At 35.8% G+C, this 27,020-nt stretch overlaps 1 protein-coding gene across 2 annotated transcripts in view; it reads left to right on the top strand.

Moving 5' to 3' along the window:
- The window catches only part of DPYSL3 (dihydropyrimidinase like 3), a 75,882-nt gene extending 52,528 nt beyond the window's left edge, over positions 1-23,354 (top strand). For both annotated transcript variants that reach the window (XM_070937354.1, XM_070937355.1), the window contains exons 3-14: positions 4,836-5,020; positions 6,325-6,489; positions 7,717-7,778; positions 8,811-8,891; positions 10,417-10,485; positions 14,261-14,381; positions 15,064-15,220; positions 20,109-20,250; positions 20,937-21,107; positions 21,636-21,815; positions 22,486-22,648; positions 23,174-23,354. In XM_070937354.1, the coding sequence (XP_070793455.1) occupies positions 4,836-5,020; positions 6,325-6,489; positions 7,717-7,778; positions 8,811-8,891; positions 10,417-10,485; positions 14,261-14,381; positions 15,064-15,220; positions 20,109-20,250; positions 20,937-21,107; positions 21,636-21,815; positions 22,486-22,648; positions 23,174-23,262 (1,585 nt within the window). In that variant the 3' untranslated portion in view covers positions 23,263-23,354. The remainder of the gene's footprint in view (positions 1-4,835; positions 5,021-6,324; positions 6,490-7,716; positions 7,779-8,810; positions 8,892-10,416; positions 10,486-14,260; positions 14,382-15,063; positions 15,221-20,108; positions 20,251-20,936; positions 21,108-21,635; positions 21,816-22,485; positions 22,649-23,173) is intronic.
- Positions 23,355-27,020: the final 3,666 nt, after the last annotated feature.

Here is a 27,020-nt window from a genome sequence, read left to right as displayed (position 1 = left end):
TTAGTAACTGCTGGTTTATCAAAAAAAAATGTTGTGCTAACAACACTATACTTAGTAATTTACAAATAATTTTTCAGTGCTTCAAATATTGACATATTTTCCATCTAGTATTTAAAACATTCTTAAATGCTACCTTGGAATAAGAATTAGCATTTGAAAGTGGAGTTCATTGTGAACTGAAAGTCAAAGTTGTTAATGGCATAATGTATTAGATCATTTAAAAAAAAGAGAATGGTCATAGAACTTCAGTTGAAGCAATTTCATCTAAACTGTATCTTCAAAAATTGGTTTCTATTATAATACAAGATTCTTACACTAATTGAATTATTTGAAAAAACCCTTTAAAAGTAGTCTCATGTAGAATATTAAGAAAAAATTTAATCTTCTAAAATTCTATCATTTAGAACATACAAATTATAGTTCAGTTTTGATATATTTTCAGCAAAATTCTTTGTTTCACAGAAAAACAAATTTCAAAAAGAAAAATTGTATTTTTATTGCAATATAGCATAGGGAATGCTGATGTAGAAAATAGTGCATACTAAGGTAAAGTAATACATACACAGAATAATAAAATTTACTATCCTAATATTTAGTTGAGGATCATTAACCCTATAGAGAATTTCAGTAAAGTAGTGTCGTACTTGGATTAAGGATATCATAATTCATATCCCTGCTCAGCTTTGAATGAGTTGATTCTCCCTCTTTGTTTCACTTCATCTCAGATCGAATATAAAGAAAGATTATGCAGATTAAGTAGTCTGTAGTAGCTTTTTCTCTGTATTGAGAAGTATTATGCTACTTGATATTGGACAGAGATAGTTTTAAGAGTTATGACAGCAATTGGGACCAGAATTTCTGTTGCAAGTGATGAAAGCATAAAGCACATTCACAAAGTCACAAATCATGATCATGTGATTGCAGGGGTGCTGGCATAGCCAGAACAGTTGTAACCACCATTCGGTCAGCGCTATTGTAACTTCAACAGTCACTGTTTGAATTGTCATTAACTGAGAACTATCTATAAAGGAATAACAGGGCTACAGACTCACTACAGTCCTGGTCATGAGTTCAGAAACTATAACTTGCTGTTGGAAATAGTATGCTGACTGAGATTAATACTGTTTTGAGATGCCACAGAAATTCTTTCATTGGTTCAAATATGATTGTATAATTTGTTTATTTATTTGAATAGAAAAAAGGTGTTGAATTTTGAAGCAAGGAATTATTATATTAGGCAACTTTCCAGAAAATGTAATATGCACATTTTAAAAATATTTTTCACGGTGATATTATCTATTTTCGATGATGACAATTTTGTCATGCCATGCCTTTATCAGTTCAGCTTATTTAATGAAATTTCATTGTGATTATACATGTTTCCCCGAAAATTATTTTGGGGGAAAAATTATTTTGGGGCCCAAAATAAGAACTAGGGCTTATTTTTCAAGGGTGTCTTATTTTTTCCATGTATAGGAAGCCCACTTCTGCTTGTTTGCAGTGGGGCAGGAGGCCACTGCGAAGCAGGAACAGTGGAGCTACCCCAAGCCCCTGCTTACCTCACGGCCCCCCCAGCCAGGCCACCCACACCCCTACATTTGCCTCACCTCATGGCAGCAGCTCCAGCAGCCCCATCCAGCAGGACCCCAAGTGGCCATTGGCCCACTTCTTCTGCTTGCTCGCAGCTGCAATGGATCAGGAAGCCAAGTGATGTGCCATGAGGCGAGGTGGGCAGCTGGTGTGTTCCACACACCCTACACCAACCTACCTCAGGGTCTCCAAAGCCAGGGCATCCATGCCCGACACCTGCCTCACCTCATGGGCCGTGGCACCAACACACCGCTCGGGCTCGGGCTCTGTTGCAGCCACGAGCAAGCAGAAGTGGGCCGATGGCAATGTGGGCTCTTGCTGCGCATGCCCACAAGGCAAGTGTTGGGGTGTGGATGGCCTGGCTGCGGGGACCTTGAGGTAAGCTGGTGCGGAGCACATGTGGCAACTCCACCCCCCCCAGCATCACTTCGTGGCTGTGTCACCACGAGAAACCAGATGGAGTGGGCAGGCAGCGGCACAGGTTCTTAAGTAGGGCTTATTTTGTGGCTAGGGCTTATATTATGTGCACATGTAAAAACATGATAGGGCTTATTTTCAGGATAGGGCTTATTTTCAGGGAAATGGTATTATTTTGTTGTAGGAAATTGCTTCTGTGCACACTATTGTATGTTGTGCTATTATCACAAGACTTCAATATGTTGGATTGGCTCTAAATGAAATTTGTTCAGCATCCTCCTGCTTATGAAAAGCAGAGTTTTGCCAGTGCTCCCTCCCTCTTTAGACCTCAATAGTACTTCCAGCCCAGTCTTCTAAACACACTTGCAAGGGATGTAGAGGAATGCAAAGGAGGAAAGAATCTGAAAGTGAGGAAGAGCACTTATCTGAGTGTAGGATTTTATGTTTGAAGCTCTCAGTGTCCCTTAGGCATAGCCCTGACTTGCTAAGTATACTTGGGGATTGTTGCTATTCCTTCTCCAATCAGTAAGAGGGGGGAGCCACATTTGGACTAGTGGTTAAGGCACCAGGCTAGAGAGCGGGAGTCAGTGAGTTCAAGTCCCACCTTAGCCATGGAAGTTGTCTGGGTAATCTTGGGCCAGTCACTCTCTTTCAACCCAAGCCACCTCACTTTTGTTACTGTGGGAAAAATAGAACTAAGCTATGTTGGGTATATTTGCTGCCTTGAGTTGTTTGTAATAATAAAGACGGGATACAAGCAAATAAATAAAGTAAAATAAGGGAAGACAATATAGCAAAAAAAGGATGAATTAAGAGGTAAACAAATGGCAGCTGCAGTATTAAAAATTGCCTACTGTTTTTCTAGATAAGGTGAAACCAAACATTGAATACCTGTACTTCTAATGTTTTTGAAAATCCAGTGGTAAGCTTTATCCACATAGTTACTTGAGCTTGAAGACAGCAAACACAGATTCAAAAACATTATCTTTCAAAAGCTAATTATATTACAGATTCTAAAAAAACTGAAATTAAATAAGAAAAAAAGCAACTGCCGACAGGCTTGAATTCATATCAGTTCCATAGTTCAAATCTTTTTCCCACCTGTGTGCTGAAACAGACTGACAACCAGTTGCTTCTCAAAGGGAGGAGCAGTTGGCATTTCTATTGCTTCTGTAATGCTTGTCAAGACATCCATCTGACTTGGTCCTTCTAACTTTCTTACTTGAACCTTTACCTGCTCCCACAACTTTGCAATTTAGGGAAATCCAAAGCAAACTATTCCATAACGTTTTTCCCTGTTGCTTTTCCTTGAGACAATAAGAAGCAGAAGAAAAGCTTTGTATCTGCTGATTTTGTTGGGTTTCAACCTAATGTGTAACGTTATTGTTGCGATATACAAAACACCTCTGGTAAAAAAAAAAAGTTTATATCTTTATTTAATAAAGTACATTCTTTTTCTTGAAGAGACACACATTGTTTGCAGAATAAAGCATGAATGAAATATCTTTGCGCTTCTGCAAAGTAATAATTTTATGTATTTATTTATTTATTCATTCATTCATTGCTTTATCAAACAAATGTATAAAGCTGTACATCTCAGAACAGGGATTCGGGGCGATTGTACAATAATTAAATAAAATCATAACATACAGACCGGCATTTGAAAATAAAAAAGTTAACATTTAAAAATAAAAAGTTAATTAAAGGTGAAATATACACAAGCCCCCCCCCCCCCGCCCCCGGCAAAGAGAAAATGAATACATTCCCTCAATTATGGAGCCATCTAGATAAGTCACTGGTTCCCTGGGGCTCCCAGGCCTGATGACATAATCAGATATTGACGGACTTCCAAGGCCATCCAAGAGGGATGAAGCTAATTTAATTTTGGGGGTGGGGAGGATGTTCAATAGGATGAGCAGAGGGTAGAGAAGGTCCACCTACTGGAACCGTCCAAATGTAGGTCCCTGGCAGATAGTGTCCACAGCACACCTTCTCTGCCAGAACTAATAGGGTGCCAGTAAAGAAAAATATTTGTGGCTCAGAGTTGAAGAGTGCACCAAGGACTACTAATGAGGTGGGCTCAGTAGTGAAATCATATTTTTTTTACTACTAGTTCTGTGGGCGTGGTGTGGTTTGGTGGGCGTGGCTTGGGAATGGTAGGGGAAGGATACTGCAAAATCTCCATTCCTTCCCCACTCCAGGGAAAGAATACTGCAAAATCTCCATTCCCACCCCACTCCAGGAGAAGAATACTGCAAAATCCCCATTCCCTCCCCACTCCTGGGGAAGGATATTGCAAAATCTCCATACCCACCCCACTCTGGGGCCAGCCAGAGGTGGTATTCGCCAGTTCTCCAAACTACTTAAAATTTCCACTACCGGTTCACCAAACTGCTCAAAATTTCCACTACCAGTTCTCCAGAACCTGTCAGAACCTGCTGGATTTCACCCCTGGGTGGGCTGATATAATCAGGGAGAGGTGGGTCTCAGATAACCTGTTGCCAAAACTGAATCTCTATCAAGAAACTTTAAAAAGTTCATTGTTTTAATGATATCAGTGTTATATTTTTATTTCTGTTAATTTGGGGTCATGGATATATTTTATATTTTGAATGTTTTATATTTTTGTAAGCTGCCTTGTGAGTTTACACAAACAGTTGGGTTGTGCATTTAATAATAAATTAAAAATAAATATTTGAATGATACAAACTGAGGCAAATAACAAATATATGAGAAAATGATGCTTAAATTCTACAGAGGGTTTTCATTTTTCATTATAAATGGATGTGCCTATCTATAACTATTTTGATATTTTTTTTCCCAATCAGGCAACTTGGTGACAACTTAATAGTTCCTGGAGGAGTGAAGACTATAGAAGCCAATGGGAGGATGGTTATCCCTGGTGGAATTGATGTCCACACTCACTTGCAGATGCCATACAAAGGAATGACAGCTGTGGATGACTTCTTCCAGGGGACAAAAGCAGCCCTGGCGGGTGGAACTACCATGATCAGTAAGTGCAAGGAAGATTTTTCTATCCACTTTCAATGTTGTTAGATAGTAGTCCCGTTGTTGTTGTTGTTGTTGTTGTTGTTGTTGTTATTGTTATTATTATTATTATTATTATTATTATTATTCAAGCTAAATTTCTGGTATATAATATGCACCTGTAACCCTTTTTAGGATCATGTGCACTTTGTCCATGGGACAGAATTTTCTGAAAACTACTTCAGAAGTCTAGGAACTGGCCATTATCTTCAGTTGTTACAGTACTCAGTCATCTGCATATTTTGGTTAAAATCTATAACCTTAAATAGTTCAGAATAGCTAATAAATATTTCTGCCCATGCCTAGATTTCAGCTGCTATGGTCCTTAACAAATAGTAAATGCCTGCAGAAAGAAATAGGCACTTGGCCAAATATGTCTCAGAGCAAACTAAAATGGAAGAGAAATTCTTGACTCACATTTTAAGTCAATTTAACACCACTGAAGTCTAGTCCACAGCTTAGCCTTTTGCTGAAGCCTTTTGAATTACTGCATTTAAAAAAATCAGGATTAATTTCAATTATAAACAGTTGATGCAATAGTTTCCTTCTTGGTTTGCCATTCTAATGCTTGTTGCAGTTGTTTGCCACACGAAAATGAAATGAAAATTGAAGATTACACCAGTCACAGTAGAAAGTGTTTAGATTGCATCTTAGGAAGCTATACATACTTTTTTAAATGGGTAATTGTAGAGGATAGAAAGGCTGGAATCTCAACAAAAATCTAGTAGAAGCTTCTAGAATATTTCTAATATTAAATTAGGGCCTTATTTTTTTAATCCCTGTCCAGCAAATTCATTTTATGTGAGAGATTACAAGGAATAAGATGTATTTTTGGCTCGTTTGCTGCATAAAAGTTAATAAATATGAAAATGCAAAGTTTATCCTGCACAGTTATAAAATGTTTCTAACTTCAAATATTTTCCCCTTAGATTAGTGAATTAATGAGTTTCACTGAATTGACCTAAACAATTTTCTTATTTTTATACAAGAACGAGGACTAAAATAATACCTCTTCTGTTCTTCAGACTGCAAAAGCAATATTCTAAATAAGACACTGAAGCCATAAGAATTTAATTAGCTGATCTCTGAAGTATTTAGGTTTTTTTTTAACCCTTTAGCCAGACATAGTATTTTAATCATTGTGAGTAACAATGTTTCACAATGAATGGACATTTGATTTGGGATACTGAGGACATAGTTTAGCAGACAAACTCGGGAGGAAAGGACATCTGTTCTTGATTCTCTGCTAGAGCTTACTCTTTTTCACAGTTGACCATGTTGTACCTGAAATTGAATCAAGCCTGGTAGAAGCTTATGAGAAATGGAGAGAATGGGGTGATGGGAAAGCTTGCTGTGACTACTCCTTGCATGTGGACATCACCCACTGGAATGACAGCGTCAAGCAGGAAGTGCAAACACTCATCAAAGAGAAAGGTCTGTTAGTTCCAAGATCTCTTGGCTTTTCTCATTCTAATTGCTATTCTGCTTGAGTAATAAGTTATACAACAATGAACCTAAACTAACACTCTGTTCCAGCCAGTTTTCTTAATGCTTTCTTTGAGTGAAACTTAATTGCTATTTATTAGTCTGAGTATGTGTGCAAAATAACTTTTGCAACAATTTTTTAAACTCCTTATTTGTCATTCTTCAAGGAAAATATCTTCAGTTCTTTGTGGCAAGAGTTAAAATACTGTTCTGGATGGGTGACTTAGGGACCAAAAGCTTGCAATTCAGATTTAGTTGCAATTAATGCAGTTTCTTCATTTTAAAAATGAAAGCTTTTTTTCACTGTGAATTTAGCTTCATAATATATGAAGTGTAAACAATTATTTACAAAGAGCAATATCAATTGTTTAGCACTGCAAATGCATTCCCCATTCCAAATGTTGATTTTGATCCAAATAGTGATTCCAGATCACTATATCTTTTCATAAACAGCTTTATAAATGGTAGCCACAAGTCCCGTCCCCCGCTTTTTGGATAATTAAAATTTTAATTTACTGACTAACTGAACAATTGGCTATTTTTTATTAGTTGATTGGCTGTCAATTAATTCTAAAGTTTATTTTAAATTACAATTCCTGGTTTACCTGGAATTACTACACCAGAAACTATTATAAGTCTGTTTTACTTCCTCCCTAATTATCTGAAGAGAACAGAACTGAGAATATATAGACTCAATGCTTTGGAAAGCATCCTTGAGCAACCTATAAGCTAAATTATTGTCATCAAGTCAGATCAGACTCTTAATAATCTTCTCTAGAATGCTCTTTCATCAATCTGGTTCTTTACCAATAATAACACACATCGCCATTGATTTTTCTCTTTTCTTCCCCTTTCCCAGCATTATGAACTTCTCAAAGGAACCGATTCTTTGCATAAACATAAATTATAGTTTACCATAATATGCAAATGTGGATAATGTTTTCATCTTTTCAGAAGCGATCCTCATCATGTGAGGATTATTTCTATAATCTTACGAGAAATAATAAACTAAGGAACAGTGGATTGCACAACACCCTGGTTTTTCAGAGTGTGAGCAATATGTTTCATTACATTTAAGATATTTTTGCAAAAGACTTCCATTCCACCCTGTGTACAGAATATTTTTATATTACTTCTTTGCCAATACTTGTGTTGTATAATCTTTCTGTACTTTAGGAGTTAACTCTTTCCTGGTTTACATGGCCTATAAGGATTTGTACCAGATGTCAAACACAGAGGTAAGAAATGGTTTATTGTACTCGTATAAAAAATTGAACATTTGTCTGAAAAAAATTATTCAGATTTTTAGTGTATTTTAATTTGGAAGGCTGTATGTTATTTTAGTGATCCCATGTGAAATTAAAAACAAGAGAAGTGGCATTAGAAATAAATGAAAAGAAAACCACACTAATGATGTATGTAATCCCTCATGGGAGGTTTGTAGCCACACTTGATAAAAATAAGACATTTTATTGGTTATTAGAAATCATACTCCCATATTCAAAAGCAACATAACTTTATCAGAATGCGATAGCTCCAATTATTTAACTTCCCTTAATAAAAATATGATGTATGCCAAAACTATTAAGTTGTTTATCCAAGCCCTCCAATTAAAATATATAAGGTAGATTTTTAAATATTTAATAGGTAGGTTTCTGGCGATAAAATGAGCTGTAAGATACTTCTACCTTCAGTGGAAACAATGCACTCTTAGAAGATGAGTGGAAACAATGCACTCTTAGAAGATGAGTTTTGATGATAATTTGCAGTGTTATATGGTTATTTATATATTTTGTAAATAACTTTAAAATTTTTAAAGAGGCACTTGATAAGTATAGTAAATCAAAAAAGAAGATGGACCCCAAGTTCCATTCATTAGTTAGAGAAGCAGGAACAGAAAACTGGTTCCAAAATTGGTTTCAAGGACCAATTTTAGTAAGATTATTGGTTTTTGGGTTGCAGTCCATGCCCAGTCCTAAACACATTGCAACCCCAATGATTCAATCATCTTGTTATTAATTTTTAAATGTTTTTCAAAACATCTAATTATGAAGCAGATGCTGCACATAATATAGTTGTAATTATAAATTGTAAGATTTAGTCAGTAGTGCATTGGATAAACATCAGTTTCTTTTTTTATTACTAGCAGGTAATGGTTAATTTATTAAAAGCCCATAATTTTAACAAAATGTGTTCATTTGAGACATTACTATACAGAGAAAATTTTCAGTCCTTTAATACTGCCTTTCTTATTGCATCCTGTTTTTCAGCTGTATGAGATATTTAGTTTCTTAGGAGAACTTGGTGCAGTAGCTCAGGTTCATGCTGAAAATGGGGACATAATTGCACAGGTAATGTTTTGCCTTTTCTTGACCAAATAACAGCAAGCAAGCAATTGATACATGGTTTCTGTGAATTTTATGCACTAATGCTACATTTGGCTGTGCCATATGAAATAAATAAATAAACATGCAAGCAACACTATAAAGATATATATGGAAATATTGTACTGTGTGAAAAGAATACCTTATGACATATTTCATGGGTAGCCCTCAAGTTAACAACAGTTTGTTTAGTGACTGTTCAAAGTTACAACAACATTGAAAAAAGTGACTTATGACCAATCTTTGCATTTAACAATCACCACAGCATCCGCTCAGTCACATGATCAAAATTTGGGCCCTTAGCAACCGGTGGTTATAGTATCCTGGAGTCCTTTGATTGCCATTTGTGATCTTCCCAGCAGGCTTCCAATAAGCAGAGTCAAAGAGGGAAGCCAGATTTTCTTAATGGACTGTGTTACTTTACTTAATAATAACTGCAGTGATTCACTTAATCGCCATGGCAAACAAGGCTGTAAAATCAGGTGCAGCTCATTTAACAGCTGCCTTGCTTAGCAGTGGAAATTGTGGTCGGAAATCGAGGGCCTCCTGAATATATTTATTTGACAAGTCAAGTGAGTCCTTCGATCGCAACTGGACAATATAAATGCTTGAGTTGTACAGTATGCTTAGCCTTAATTCTGTATCAGTTCAGCTTCAAATATGGGCTTTCTCACTGCCAATAACTAGTAAAGCTGCAGCAATCTCTGAGTTAATGTTGTAGGCCTGTCCACTTTCTAGATACACAAGCTTGACCATCTCCAGATTTTTCAAATATAGGTAGTCCTCGATTTACAACAGTTCATTTAGTGACTGTTCAAAGTTACAATGGGATTGAAAAAAGTGATTTATGACCATTTTTCACACTTATGACTGTTGCAGCATCCCTGTGGTTATGTGATCAAAATTTGGATACTTGGCAACTGGTACATATTTATGGCGGTTGCAGTGACCTGGGGTCATGTGATCACCTTCTGTGACCTTCTGACAAGAAAGTCAGTGGGGAAACCAGATTCACTTAATAACCGTATTACTAATTTTACAATTTCAGTGATTCACTTAACAGCTGTGGCAAGAAAAGATGTAAAATAGGGCAAAACTCACTTAACAAATGTTTCACTTAACAACAAATATGTTGGGCTCAATTGTGGTCATAAGTCGAGGATTACCTGTACTAATTAATTGTTTGAAATCTTTGTTGCTACACTTCGGTCACACTTTTAATGTTGCCTTCATATGATTTCCTAAAAGCTAATTTGTACAAAAACAAAACAATAGATAATGAATGCTACCTATGTAAAGTTCAATTATATGTATACATTTAAATCATTTTTTCAAATTTCTTATTTAAATGTTTAAAACTAATACTAAGAGAAAAAAAGGTAGGTGTAAAACATTTGTTTTAAATTATTCACAATACATTTAGCTAACAGTTAAATCAAGAAATAATGAAACTTGTTTCTGATTCAGGTCTCAATGTTGTTCTGTTCTTTAGGAGCAAACTAGGATGTTGGAGATGGGAATAACTGGCCCGGAGGGTCATGTGCTAAGTAGACCAGAAGAGGTAATATATTGCTGATGGATGAAAAAGCATAGTTTATACAATTGGTTGGAAATTATACACTATATGCATGCATTTTTAAATGCAAATTTACAACTATATGAAGAACTAGGTGGTGCAAATTCCTGTTAAAGACATGAATCAGAATAGTGTTCAAAATAATCCACAGGATCTATATATACTGCACATCCCATTATCTGTTCATGAACCTTTAACTTTTTACATGTACCTGTGAGCAGTAGAAAGCTTAGATTTGAGAAGTGGGTATTAAAAATTCGGATAATTTTAAAAAAAAAACTTCCATGAGCACATGTTTGCAAAAATAGTTGCTAGAAATTTGCTAAATTCTCAATTCAGTTTAAGAGCCATAGTTCCTTTAAATCAAAATTCATGCAGCAGAAATAAACGTGTCAATTAGATTAATTATTATTAATGTATTATTATTTGGTCTGTAAATTCCTGAACATTTTAATTTATGGATAATCATTTTGTGACAATACTGTTTTTTTAAAATTGAGTTAATACTCTTAATGCTCTTTTATTATGCTGGCCACATGATTCTGCTTCACGAAGAAGTATGAAAATTACAATGTATAACAATAAAATATTATGTATCCACAAAGAATTAAAATTCATTGTTTGACAGTAATAGTTTTATCTAACTAGGAAATTAAGAGGACATTAAATGATAACATATTTTTACTATTGATTTTAAAAGAAACTTTACTCCAATCATCTTGGTACAGTGTTGTACATTTTCTCTTCTTGCTAAACATTTGTAGCTAATGTTGAAGATTTGGAGGAAAGGAAAAGAATGGAAATTTAAATTATTTGTTCAGATAGTTACCCCAGGTTTATGTGGTACTGTTGCCATTTTAGAGATGCTGAATCTCTTTAGTAGCATAATTGTGCCTGATTCAAATCTTATTTGTGAAACAATTATATTGATTAGCAAATGTCTTTGTTAGTAAAGAGACTGATGGTATATAAGAGGTGGTTTTGAAATTCAGCCATCACCTAATAATAATCATGTAGAAGATGCACACTTTTGCTTGTGAGAAATGCTACACAAAATATTATTATTGGATACATTTAAGATGCTAGGTGAAAGACATGTTGTAATAAGTAATTGGAAAAAAGAGTTGAACATTTCCTCTGATGCCTATCTTAACTAAAACCTAAGAAGGACACAAAAAACATAGGGTAGAAAAATGACCTGCATTTCAACACAGGTGGTTTGTAAAGTTTTTTATAGATATATCTATTTAAATGTTTTCTGAGGTTTTCGCGGGTCTTGTATGTAGGTCTTTGGTTATTAGGGTTTTCTCCCGCGTAAAATTGGAAGTGTCTTGACGACGTTTTGACGAAGTCTCATTCGTCATCTTCAGGCTGGTGTTTTTAGCTTCATGCCGAAATATCTATATGTTCTCAAGTTCTCTAGCTTTTCAAGCAAACATCTCACTGATTTAAATAACTAGGCCACATGATGATGTCACAGCAGACTTCTGTGCTATCATGTTCTGTATGAGTATGTCTACATGCTTAATAAAACAATTGCAGTTGTAGCATTCCACTATGTTGCCCCAGTTGACTGATAACCATGTGTAATAAAACCACCTAGAATTTGTTTCAATGATTACTTTCACCAGAGTTCATACTTCAAGAGAGAAAAACATAGTCTTCATATACAGCTGCCTGAGCTATAAGCTAAACTTTTTAAAAGCCTCACATTTTTGGAGCCTTGAATAATTAGTGTGTTTAGGACAGTGTCCTTTCAGGATACTCTTTGTTTGTTTTTCCCCTTTCCTGTGTAACAGTATTTAGCCAGTTCTGCTAAATACTTGGCCAGCCAGAAGGCAATTTCCATTGAAGTCAGGCTGACTCGTCAGTGATGTAATGTTCCAAAGTTAGCTGACTTGATGAAGTGTTGAAAGTTCTAGCAGTACAGACCAACTGTGTCATGGAAAGCCAAAGTGGCCAACAGGCTCACAGGAAAGGAAGAAAAACCCTTATAATCGCAACAGATATAAACACCCAGGTGCAAATATTTCCCCAGTCTCTGACAGAATAATAATCAAGATACATAATTTATTAGTGAAGAAGTGTTTTAATCCAGCTTTTTCCAGGTTAGCAATTATAGCACTGGGAGTTTAGCACTTTGGTCTTCATCATCTTGGCAAAGGCTGTTTAAAAATTACTTGTTAGATTGAAATGTGTGCTCAGTAGAGAAGTATTAATATAGTAATTAGATGTCAGAAAGAAAAGCAATTACTAATTTGTTCTGTTACATTAAAGATTAATTAATATTATTCCATTTGGTCAAGGTTTACATTTATAATACCTCTTTTATTCTTCATATTGTTTTCCATATATAAACTCATGTCCATCACTTATTCTCTGAAAGCTAAGCAACCTTATGGAGAATGCTGCGGGAAAAAGTAATAAGCAAAATGAATTTAAAAAGCAGAAGATAAGAGGATATGAAAGAAAAATCTAAATCCACCAACCTCACTAACTATACCTGTCTGTACCTTTCTATCCTTTTTCCACCATAGGATGGTACAATGGTATATTGTTTGCATTATTTTTTGTTGTAAAATGCCCAGAGTCCCCAGGGAGTTGGGCGGCATAGAAATGCGACAAACAAACAAACAAACAAACAAACAAATAAATAAATAAGCCAATATACTTGTTGAACAAGCCAATGAACTCATTTGCTTGTTCACAATTTATGTATAACTTGTACTCTATTTTCAATGATACTGTAATGTTTAAATAATTTGTCCTTGTTATGTCATACAGTCAGCCTAAAATACACTACAATTAATTTTTGTTTTCAGATTTCATAACATTTTCTGCAGAAGGTTCAAACCTTTATATCTCCTAACAACACTTTGTTAAGAAAAACTTTTCTGATACATTTAGCCATATAATTGCAAAATAATCACAGGGAAGTTAATTTGTCTTGCCTTGCTTCTTGCCCAGTATGAAACTATATACTAAATATACAATTTATTCTCAGCCATGCTTTGCTTCCATTGTGAACTGCTCTGCTTCGTACAACAGTCAACCTTCAACTCCTTATTTATACAAACCATTCCATAATTTAGGCCCATTCACTTTATTGTGCAATTTCTCTAAACATAATAAACTTTTTCACTTTCATAAATATTTCACTGCTTTTCCAGATTTAAATAACTGGCAGTTTTATGGACCCATGTTTTCTCCATCCAACAAACTCATTTAATTACTCTGTAACACATTCAAGATCCATACAGCATACAATTCATACAATTATGTAAAAATACAGTGTCATCTTGAAAGCCAAAATCTTCTGCTGTATATAGTAATGCATTGTGTTTGTATTACAAAAATGCACAGATGGTTGTAAACCAAGGTAGTGCCAGATTTACAGAGAAAACGAAACACTTAGTACAGATTGATATTGTGCTAGAAAAATTTTGGACCTGTTTTTATCATGTCTGTTTTATATACGGGGCCAAAATTATTTAATTTGATTTTATTCTACTTTTAAATTTTGTATGTATGTGTTTTATTGTTCGGCTCTGCACCGCCCTGAGTCCTTCGGAGTAGGGCGGTATAGAAATCAAATAAAATAAATAAAATAAATAAATACAAATTATACATTATGGGTAATTTTGGACATCTTTTTTATGGTCTTGAAAACAAAACCTTATGCAGTAAAATGAATTCATTGTGTCCTATGAGATTATTTATCCTATATGAATGTGTATGAAGCCACTAACCTCTTTTTCAGTTGGAGGCTGAAGCTGTCTTCCGTGCCATCACCATTGCCAGCCAGACCAACTGCCCTTTGTATATAACTAAAGTGATGAGCAAGAGTGCAGCTGATCTGATATCACAAGCCCGGAAAAAAGGTATGTTGCTTCAGCTTTGTATCTTCAACTCTATCTTATTTTCTTGTTCATCAGAACTTGCACTCAATCTGATACCTCAGCCTCAAAATGCACCCTGAATTAAGTGCCCCTTGCCCATTCTACAGAACAGGAGCATAGGTAAAGCGAGAAAACATCTCTGAAATTGTTCAAAGGTTGCAAAAGCTTTTCATAATCTTGGAAGCTGCCAAGCAGTAAGGTTGGTAAGAAGAACTGAAAAAAAATGACTGAATTTGGAGGAGTATTAAGGAGGGTAAGAAAGAATATGGTAGAGTCACTTTTGTAAGTCTTAGTTCCAGTTACATTTTTATTTGCGAGGTTCCCAGATGTATCTAGTTACCTGACACAGAATGTTCAATTTAGCAGGTCTCACGCTAAGAGCATTCCTTTAAAGCAGTCTGTAATTCATTTTCTTTAAAGGCAAAAATTTATCTGATCTGAGTTTAAAAGCAAACTGGAAGACATATCAATTTTTAAGCCCAGGTGCTTTGTCCATGGCTTTGAAATCTGGTTGTCATGGTTTGGATCAACAGAACCAAAAGAGGCATTAGAAATAAGTGATTGCTGTCTTTAAAAAAAAGATATGTTATCTGGTTTCCTGCTCCCTTCTCTGTAATGTTCTTTGTCCTTTTTTCCCTCCCTTTTCCTCCATGACAATCACCAGGCAATGTTGTGTTTGGTGAGCCAATCACAGCCAGTCTTGGAACAGATGGAACCCATTACTGGAGTAAGAACTGGGCGAAGGCTGCTGCATTTGTGACCTCCCCACCTCTGAGTCCAGATCCAACAACCCCAGATTACATCAACTCCTTATTGGCCAGGTTGGTAATGGCAAGGAAAGGGAAAGCCCTCCTTTTGCTACCTTTCTTTAAAAAAATTAAAATAAAATGTATTGCTGCCTAGAGTTTGGCACTAGCATACACACAGACATCCCTGATTACAAAGCTGTATATTTAGATATGAAAGAGTAATATAATACATTATATTGTATTATATTATAAATGGAGGACAGTGGTGAGCCCCACAATGATTCATTAATGGGAAACAATTATTTTGGATTCGGTCTTCAAGAACTGACAGCGATTTTCCCTTCTCAACAACGTCATTAACAATTATTATGTGATGTAGGTTATACTGAGACAGAGTGACTAACCCAAAGTCATCCAGTGAGTTTCCTTTGTTGAAAATGGATTTGATCCTGTGTCTCCCCAGTTGCAGTCCAGCACCTTATCAACACTACATCACCAAAAAGCAAAATAATCCAATAGAACAGAATAATATTTAACTGAAATGCATTCTGGCACAGGATTAAATGGGCAACTAAAATACATTGCATTCTTTGAACAGAGCTAAAACTGACTATCATAGTAAACATAGCCATTCTGGTAATAGGAATTACACATGGAACCTTGGCCATGGTTACTTGGGAACCACGGGACATTTTATGTATTCCTGTGTCTGAATGAGTGCTATGCATAGTTTTGCTAATACATTTTATCTAGATAATGCATGTGAAGTAAGCTACATCTGCTTCTGATAAATTACTCTGTTGTTCTCTGTTATGGTACAGCCCTCAGGAGATTTCTATGACAGAAATCTTTGCTTCTGTTTATATTTAGTAAAATGGTCTAACTGACACAGATTTCTCTGTGCAGGAAAATGTATTTGGTACCAAATAATTAAGAAAAGATTAAGATTATTGTTGGATTAAAATTTTGGTTTAGAGATCCAGATTTAATCATCCCTTTGATTCAGAAAAATAAGACAAATAGTCCATCTGGAAGCCAAAGATTTTCTATATTTTCCTGTTGTTTAGATAAGGCTTTAAGAATTTTTCCCCCCTTTCTTAATAATAGTACATCCTTTCAGTTCTTTATTCCTTGGCAACTAACAGATGTCAGGAAACAGGAAGTTTCCATAAAAATCTGTGCACAACCCTTTAAATTTATTACTACTATTTTTTGCTGCCCCCTATTGTCAATAAAAATAATTCTTAGACACTTGTTATTACTTGGTTTTTAAAGAAATACATGGATTTTTAAACCGAATGCTGGATTAAAGTCTTGCTTCTCTGCTGTGTTCTCTGTAATCCACATGTATGGAATTCTATGGCTATACAGAATTCAGTATGTTTGGTTAGAGCGTCACCACCTTCGTTTTCATATGTTCTTCCACAAATCACTTCAGCTTTTCTTTGATCTCCACAGTGGTAGTGCATTAAAGAGTCTCCAAAATACTCCTTTTGTCATCCTTCCCCCCCCCCCCCCGCTAATTTTCCTAAACATACTTTCAACTTTGAAGTTGAACTTTTGCAAATTATCTTGACTGTACTGTTTTGAAGATTCTCTTTTCCAGATGCAATGCTGTGGGGCCAGGTTTAAGTGCTCTGATTGGACACAGTTATACCTTTAGGGATTAAGAACATGCTGTGGATACCTCAGAGAGATTAGTAGCAGTTGACTCAGATGTTCTATTGCTTTCACCATGCATTTGTACCTTTCTTTTGTCATGTGTTTGCCATAATCACAGAGGGACATTTCCATTATTTCAAAAGTTACCATTCTGAATTCTCTTAATTCACTGTTCTGCTGAATCATATGCTGCTTTCATAACATTTCCAGCAGGAGATACATGGAAGGCATTTGAACTGGCTTCCCATATAACAAGCTTTCTGTTGAGTTCTATTCAGGGAACTTCACTGTTCCCAAGAAAAATAAATATACTGGATACATTGGAACTTGCATTACTTGAGTTCTTTTCAGACCTCTTTCTGTTTTGGATCATCACATTTGCTATAGTTTGTGAATTCCATTTAAAGATCAATGGTTTGCCTCTGCTGATTTGTATAATGCTAATTTTCACATCTTTATCATATCATATAAAATGCCAATGCCAATACCTCTGCTTTATTGTGCACTGTTTTGTTTATATTTTGCCTTTTGCTCTTCAATCCCAAATGGCTTTTGCAAATGTATGGCCACAGCAATTGCATGTCTACACTTGAAGGGAGTCATCCTATAATTATCTTGGAGTGTTTATACTTGGGTCATCCTGTAGGGACCTTCCCAGGTGTATTTTTGACCTGCTACTGGTATCTATGGAATGCCATTCTTTGACCTAATTTAATGTCAAAGATTTCATGAACTCCAAAACCAACCTTATTTCTGAAGTTCCTTCAAAATTCTGTTTGGTGATTTAATTCTGTTTGGGGACTTAAATAGCAACACTGATAAACACTTGTCATTGCTTGGGATAATCATCAACATAGGGAATTGTTAGAAAAGCCTCTGGTTCTTTATCTGCAAGTTAATAGCAAAAGTCATCCAATCACACTTTATAGGGACAGAAGTAGTTAAACACAATTCTAATTGGCAAAAATCAGATGAGGAAACCAGCTTGAGCTGTCCTCCTTTGCAGGTGGGATAGCCTGCAGTGAAAGGTATGTGTCACGTCAGCTCTGCTTCCCACTTTACCATATTTCCTGTGAGAAAACTATTGCCAACATTTTGTGAAAAGTATCAAACTGAGGGATTATTCACTATCCTGCTGCGCTATAAGAGATCAAGAGCATCTCTTGCTGAGATTTAGAAAATAATTCCCTGGGGATTGCTTCTGTTAGATCTTCAGGTTGGCTCCTGGGAGTGAAGAGCAAATATATTAAATCAATTTGCATTACAGGTTCATCTGGCGTCTTGAACTGGGTCATGGATGTTAGGATTAGTTCTTTGCCTTATATATTTATGGTTATGTGATGTGCAGCTTGTTAGAATTAATTATGCCTTTAGCCATTTGAATAGTTAGATTTTTGGCTTCCTTTGCTGTTTTTCAACACTGGCTGCTCAAAATTGCTTTCTGCACATGGTGCCCTTCATTGAGAATCAGAAGAAAGAACTTACGGTTTGGGAACCAATATGAAAAGTTTTGTGAAAGGTTTGCTTTAAACCTGCTTCACCTCTAGAACTGACCACTGCTTTTGCTAACATTGAAACAATTCAAGTGGTTGCATTTTGTTACAATCATCTAGATTTTCAGAGTTATATATATATATATATATTTATTTTGACTGAACTGTACAAAGGTTTGAACATATCATATCATCCTTACGGTGGCTGTTATAAAATTCCGCTGTGGTGCTGATATTGTCCTTTGCCTTGTCCTTCATTGCCACATAGAAATTATGATACAAACAAAATTCAGAACATTCTGAAGTCAAGGTAAAAACAGTAAAACATTTGTGTAACATTCTGCTTATTAACTATTTGAACTACAGAGTCACTCCTTTTCAAGAAAATAAAATAAATCTTATGAAGTACCTGTGTGATACAGTCAAGGTCTTAGGATCTCCAATGTTTTAATATGATTGTATCTGCTCTTGACATGCTCTTCAGCATAGTCAACATGCAGGACTAGTTTAACAAAGAACTACTGTAGCATAGGCCGAAGCTCCTCTTTTTTGAATATGAAAACTGTTATTTTCTGTTTGTTTTCATGGAAATGCAAACATTTCATGTTATGTTGCTCATGTGACTAGAGTAAATTTACTCTAAAGGACAAATTAAATGCAGCTTTTTGACTTAAGGGATATGCAACATGTTATGTGGAGAAACTCTTCTGTGTTTAGAAGAGTTAGTTTAGGGAGTCGATGCCAAAACCAAAATGTCTGTGCTTTTTATCTTTGATCTGTAAATAAAACGCATTGGGTCAGTTTGTGCTGAGCACAGATCTAAATGCACTATTTTGGGCAGGAATTGTTATGGTTAGGGAAGAAGCAGGAGGAAGAGGCATTACTGGCTGAGGGGAAGGAAGGGAAGCATCAGGAAGGTCAAGTGTGAAATGGTGTAATATACAGTGCTGGGATATTAGCAGGAGCAACACTTGTGGGGAGGGAGAAAAGGCCCTGAGAAGATAGAGTAGCCAGTGGAGTGGTGGGTCCTGACATACTTGGCTGCAGTGAGGAAAGCAGGGTGAAGATTGTTAGGCAGGTTGGGGAGCTGGTGCAATAAGTTGCCATGGAACTTGGAGAGGGAGTGGGCAGCATGTATCAAGCTTGCCCCATTCACTCTATCCTGATTTTCTTTCACACGCAACAACCAAAAACAATTCTGTTCTGCCTGCTCTTTACAATGCAGGGGCTTAGATATGGATTCAGAAAAAAACAGGGTCCTCTCCAACTTCACACACCTAACATTTCTTGTCATTGAAATCAAAGCAAGAATAAATCCTCCTATTAGGATTTCTTTCATAAAACATCAAAAAAAAAACTTTCTTAAAAGAATTGTGCCATGAGTAGAAAATATATTGTAATGTTTCAGATACTGGAGTGTTCAGTATCATTTTTTTTTTCTTTTTGAGTGTTAAAATAAGAAAGAAATTATGACTCCTGTTTTCCTTTTTAAAAAGCAAGGTTATTTCCTTGATACTTTTCTATGAATCTCTTGCTTTTGTTTTCCCTTGCCTGATTGTGACCCTTGTAAGTTAATTGGATCTGTTTCACAAAGTGGCTACCTACTATGAAGAGTAAAATTTCAATATAATAATTACTTTGTATCAAGGAACAATATGTATTTTTTAAAAAACATTAATTATCTATTGCCTCTCCTGTTTGTGGTTATTAAAACTTTTTAACAGATTACAAATAATTGTAGAGCAAAATAAAAACCCTGAATGGATCAAGGGCATATGTAACCTTTTGGTTTGTCTCTGAGCCAGCGGGGACCTCCAAGTCTCTGGAAGTGCGCATTGTACATTCAGTACAGCACAGAAAGCGATTGGGAAAGACAACTTCACCGCCATTCCAGAGGGAACCAATGGCATTGAAGAACGGATGTCTGTTATATGGGACAAAGCAGTGGTAAGAAAAAGAAGCTATGGGAGGAAGGCAGCCACATAGTTAAGCTTGGGATGATGTGACAGGAAATTCCCGTGAGACCTTAATAAAGGTGAATTGTGGCAACTGGCTCAGACTAACTCAGCTATGAAAAATGAAGATACAATAAAAGAAGCTGCTGCATACAACAACAGCGAGTATTTTTCTGGGTTTTGTTTCTTTTCCCCTTCCTTTAAAATTGAAATATTTAATTATGATAGGGTTTCTTTATATAGGAATGGATGTGCCTAGTACAGTTTTTATGCCTATGCCGTTATAATACCTGCCTTGATCCCTCTTCCACTATTGTAGCAGGGTCTTTCGTGTTAATATATTTTTCCAATTCTTATATCTAATTGTACTAAAATAATTTTTAATTGTTTGTTGAGGAGAGATTACAATGAGAAAAGGGAAGAAACATCAATAAACGGAAGAATATTTAATTACATGTTAATGGTTTTGTTTATTCATCATATTGATTATTTTTGGTTATTATTTTAATTGTGGTCCACCGAGACTCACTTGCATAAGATAGGTAATTAAACAAAAGTGAGAACTGGTGTGTAGAGCTTTATGTGAATAGGTGAAACATCAGATGGATGTAACCTCAGTCCTACCCATTCCTGACATACGCCTGCTTCAATCTGTTTTCTATGGGTCATTTTTTACAGGCTACAGGGAAAATGGATGAAAACCAGTTTGTGGCTGTGACAAGCACCAATGCTGCCAAGATCTTCAACATGTATCCAAGGAAGGGTAGGATTGCTGTTGGGTCAGACAGTGACCTGGTCATTTGGGATCCTGATGCAGTGAAAATTGTATCTGCTAAAAGCCACCAGTCAGTAAGTTTTTTTCGTACAGTAATTGTCTAAATGGTTGAATCAGTTAATTTACTGCCACAAGTGAATTGTTGGAATTTCAGTTCACAACTCGGGGGCTAAATTTGTGAGTAAAGTGAACATCTGTTTCACATGGGTTCTCTTTGGGGGAAAAAAGCTAGTGGTAAGAGTTTCCAGTTTGGGAAACAATTACTGTTTTAAGTCTGTAATAATTTTGTAATTTGATTACTTTTAAGTTTTTTTGCATGACTCACTTGCTTAATTCATGGGGACAAAATGCTCTTTACCTGAAAGATTAAGATCTTGAATCTTTGTGTTCTTAATCCTTAAAACCAAAATCCCCCTTAGATAATAGTTTTTTAAAAAAAACATTTGATGTGATATTATTTAAGTATTTCTTTAACTCCTAATAAAGTCCATCCTTTTTGCTCCAGATATTTTAGATTTTCATCTCACCTAAATATAAAATTAAGATTGGGCACTGATTTTCATAAACTGCATAATAATGATGCTGACGGTTGTATGTTGTAGGCAGCTGAATACAACATATTTGAAGGAATGGAGCTCCGTGGAGCCCCACTGGTTGTCATATGTCAGGGAAAGATCATGCTTGAAGATGGCAACCTTCATATAACACAAGGGACAGGACGATTCATTCCTGGCATCCCATTTTCAGATTATGTCTACAAGCGCATCAAAGCAAGGAGGAAGGTAAGACAAACCTGGATTGTAATATGAAATTACTGTCTGAAACAGTGTTAAGGAAAGGGACAAGAAAAATATTCAGACCGTTGCAATATTTCATCATTTCATTTGAAAGCATTTGGGAGATTCCTAAATTGGAGTGGGACTCCACTAATAAATCCCTAGTCTTTACATCAGTGCTTCAAAAATCTTACAATTAGACACATTTTAATGGAAGAGCAGAAGAAAAAAAATCGTTAGTGAAAGACATAAGCTAATTACACCTTTAGTTTCCTCTGTAAACTTCATTTTCTTCTTGTTGTATTGCTTTTAGAGGGTAGCATGATTCTGTGTTTAGATGTCCAACAGCGTCTGGATTATATTAGCTGTTTTTCATTTTATAAATAAGAATGAAACTCAACAAGCAAGCTGTCGCAATAAGCCTGCTCCCTCCCCACCCCACCCTCTCCATCACATGTCTGGTATCACAACAAAATAGACATTAAAAAGGCTTTTGTATATTTAATTGCATACACGCTGTTTTCCACCATATCCAAACATGTAAGTGTATAAGATGGTGATAAGAGATTTTTGTGTGAAAATCTATCCAAGATGTTGAACATCTATCGCTCATAAGATGAAGTTCAGGATCATTATTACAGTTGTAAATTTTGCTTCCTTTCATTACTTCTGACAGATGGCTGAAATGCATGCTGTGCCAAGGGGCATGTATGATGGGCCTGTGTTTGATTTGACTACCACACCTAAAGGAGGTACCCCTGCAGGTTCTACTCGGGGTTCTCCTACTAGGCAGACAGCACCTGTAAGGAATCTTCACCAGTCTGGATTTAGTTTATCAGGTAAGTAAGACAAGATTGCACTGATTGCAACAGAAGCCAAGAAGAGAAGTCCCAGTAATATTTGGTATATTTTCCCCTAGTTACTCCAAAATCTTTGCCTCTGTGCCACATTGGTAGGTCTCAAATGTTATATTGGAAAAAGAGGACTATATGCATGCTATGGCTTTCTGGAGCATATTGCTGACACTACTCATAGATCACATTCCTTCTATTTCGTTCCTACATAACAAATGATATGTGAGGAAGCCAATTCATAAGAACAGCAAGAGTGGTGACTCACCTCTACATGTGTAATCCACATTACACATGTAGAGTTCTTTCTACATGGTGATCACAGATGTATCCAGAGCTGACCAGCAAGTTTGCTTAAATGCATGTTTGTACATAATAAGCTAAGGACTATTTCTCCAGCAGATTTTCAAAATCTGCTGGAGAAATCGTATATTAATAGTCTATTAGCAGTATATTAATAGTCTTCTAACTTGTATATTTTTTTCCTCTTCCCCTGTTATATATGCTCCGCAGGTACTCAGATTGATGAAGGTATTCGCTCGGCCAGCAAGCGCATAGTAGCCCCTCCTGGGGGGCGTTCCAATATAACATCTCTAAGTTAAGCTTCCAGTCATTGGGAAAAGAAAGAAAATGGAAAACCATTATTTGGGAAAACAGAGCAATGGTACCTTGATATTTAAGAAAAAAAAAAAGAGCAATGGAGAATTCAGATTTTGAAGAATCAATAAGCCTCAAGCCTTATGTTTCATAAAATGCTACTCGCTACCTAGCTTTAAAAAAATATTGCGGGTTTTCTTTTTTGTTTATTCATAGCCTTAATATTTTCCCCATTTTTTTACATGCATGCAAATCTGACAGGTGATTAAGTTAAAAATATGTAATTGTACACAGTGAGTGCTTGTGCAAGGAACTCGTAAGAAAGGGGCTGGAGAAAAGAGGGAATGGCATGAGCAAGCTCTTTAGCCAGGGTGTTTGTGCAGAATCAACCCAGGAGTTTAGAATGGGGAGGGGGGGCAGAAGACGGTGGGCCAAGGTAGTGGGAGGTGGATTTGGGGAGGGGGGAGCCAGTAGATCTTTGTATTGTGTCCATGTTCTTCTGTTTCCACTCAGTGCTGATGAGACAAAGATGCCTCAAAACAATCATGAGGCTGTTGGAAAACTCAAATCATCTTTGTAATGGCTCTGTTGTATCACATTTTCTTGTTAGAAATTTTATTACTTCGTACATTTTATTGAATAAAAAATTGAAAGACATTTTCTTTCTAATTGACTTGCTTCGACAAAGTAATGTGTGTCTCTTTCATTTCCGTTCCTTTGAGACAAAGCAGATTGGGAAAAAAGGATGCAATTGTGGATTGCAGGAAAACACATCCAATTAGTTTAGGATTGATATTTACATTAACTTATTTACTGTCCATCCATGCTGTCTGTTTTCACATCACATAAAGTTATTAGTGACTCGCCCAAGGAAGTTGTAGCATCTTCTTTCCTCAGGAGGGCCTGATGGCGATACTTTCAGTATTTTCATTTCTCCCTCCAACTGTGGAGAGAGTTAAGAGAAACCTGGGTGCCTTTGATTTTGCAGAGCTCTCAAATCAGTTGAATTGCCACTTCAGTTTTAAAGTTTGAAAAGATAGTCTACTGCAGAACAAGTCTTACCTTCCTCCCTTGTATATCTTCATTGTCCATCAGTTGATGATTATCATTTTTGCAGCAATGGAATACACACTTTTAATTTGCTCTGAGAGATTGTGTTTATTTTGGAAAGCACTTGCTTTCATTTAAGTAAGCAAGTACCAAGCAAAGTAAAAACAACTTTCTCTCATTTCTTCCTGCCATTATCAGAGTAACACTTTGAAGGGAAGAGTTCTTTAAAAAAAAAAAAAAGCTTGAAAGCATGCTATTACAATAAAACTGTAGATTTTCATCCACCCACTTAGGACTGTCTAGACCTGGCTATTGTCGTATATATTGTCAAATACATCTCTTCAAAATCTTTTGAATGTCTCTGACCTGTATACAAAGGTCAGATGTCAAAAAAGAGAAAAGCTTGTGTTCCCAATCTTACCTGCCTCATTCCTGCTATTTCTGTAAGGTAACTTTATAAGGAATTACTGCTACTTTCACAGCAAGAGAACTTTTTCCTTTTGATCCCTATATTGTGAATGGTATACAGGTATATTACTCTTGTGGATTGTTCTAGAATTAATGCAACCATGCAACAACATGGTTAAAAATGTTTAATTGCCACTCAATCTAATTAGTTTGTAGAAGTATTGTAGAATCAAATGCACTTAATGTAAATGTTAATATTCTTCAATAGAAAGATGCATTTCTTTCAGAGAAAATTCCATTTTTAAGGTAACTTCAAATTATTCAGATTTCTATTTTTGTTTTTGTATCGTTTAGGAATATTTTTTGTGTATTTTTCAAGTTGCCACATGGTGGTGCCAAACAACAAATAAAAGCAGTCTGCTAAAATATGGGGATAGGGACAACTAAGGTGAAAATATGTATTTATATTCTTTGAAATTCAGATAGCAAATATCGGACTTTCTCATCTCAAACAGCTGTGTGTTTGGAGCAATTATGTGACAAAGATAAACTGATTTTCTGTTATCTGGAGGAGATATTGTTTTCTGTGCCCAGCAATGAGTTTTTACTGAAAAAAAATATGTAAAAATCTATGGAAGTTTTACTAAGGAAAATTGCACAACGTAAATAATGCTCATGTTTTTAGTGGAAACTGCTATTCAAAATACATGATGAGGCTTAACATGCAAGCTATACTGCTTTTATGAAACAAAATGTTTATAATGAAAGCTCTAAAAGGTTTCCAATAAAATGCTCTCTAAATATGCCCTTCAGCCTTTTCTATGGCTTTTCCATTGTTTTTCCTAATGTTCTGACATTTTGATTTTCTAATGTTCTGACAATATTCAGAATTTATTTAGGCTTATTGTCTTATTCTGTGGCAAGTTCAGTTTCAACAAACCAACACAATTGGGCCTGTTGAATTGGCTCAGGGTGGGTTAATTTCTTGGTTTTGGCTGCCCAAATAGAGAGGCCATACTTGAAGTAGAGAGTGGATTAATTTAGAACGGGTGGACAATTTTCCCAAGAGGCCACATGGGAAATGGACTGTAATGGAGGACCGAACCAATAGGGCGATAAAGGTGCACACGCATGTGTAAATTGAAAAATAGTTGCCTTCAAAATAAAAACAATGTAGTTGTGTTGTCTGCATGGCATACATTTTATTTTTTATTTTAATATTTTATATTTGATTTCTAATTTCCAATTGACCTGATGTGGGCCAGATAGGGAGAGATGTAAAATGTCCAGGTCTTGTCTAGTACAAGATCAATTTGGGAGTATTTTTGCTACCAAAACAGCATGAATTAGACATTATTGTCATGGCTTAACAACTGCCAAAATCTGAACTCCCAATGGTCTGCTTAGTGCTGCCTTTCCATGGATTTTTCCCGTCACCCTACTTCAAGTAATCATAAAGGCTGACTAAATCATTGCTGATGTGGTTCATTCAAATATGTTCCATTGTGACTTGGCATTTAAACAGGATCTAAAACATTTACCATCCTGATAATCGCTGTCATAACTATCTCTGCAATTTACATCAATCTTTGAAAATCAGACAATCTGAGCATATCCTAGTGTGACTTGGCATCTAAACAAGATCTAAAACAGTGGGACGGCAGAGGAAATTTCCCAGGGTTTGGAGTCACAATTTGCATCAACCTCTCCATTATGGACCAGATAAACAAGAGTGGATCATTGTTTTAAAAATGGGGGGGGGGGGAGAGTGTTCATTGAAATGCTAGAATTTTATGGCTGTAAAAACCTATTGTCCATCAATCGAGCTTTGAAAAAATAGGATACAATGGAGCACAGCTGCAACTAAGAGTTAATACAACTTTATTTTGAGGCTTTAAAAAATGAAAAAGGTTAGTGCACTGCAAAAGGCCCTTACAGAAAGGCTAACCAACTTTATTTATAACATGGAAGAGAGGAAATGCTACTTTTAACATTCTAATTAGCAACTTCTTAACATTTTTAACGAACAAGGAAGTTTCTGTCCCTATTCTCTTTCCATCAGAAGAAAAGAATGATGCCCTTCTAAATCTAACTGAACCAAAAGAACATTAATTGGTATTTATAATTTACTCTTGTAAATATTACATTTACTTTGTGTTTCTATTCCTGGGAAGATTATTTGGTGGTGGTGAGATCAGAATAGCAGGTAGTAATAATGTAATCTGTATATATGCTCTTAAAGAGCCCAAATAACCATTAAAACATCCTTTTCAATCTAAAAAGTCTACTGACATAGAGTCCCTAA

Source organism: Pituophis catenifer, unplaced genomic scaffold (assembly GCF_029215685.1).
Source record: "Pituophis catenifer annectens isolate HBS135680 unplaced genomic scaffold, rPitCat1.0.hap2 SCAF_2, whole genome shotgun sequence".
Taxonomy (NCBI): domain Eukaryota; kingdom Metazoa; phylum Chordata; class Lepidosauria; order Squamata; family Colubridae; genus Pituophis; species Pituophis catenifer.
This window is presented reverse-complemented; position numbering and strand designations above follow the sequence as displayed.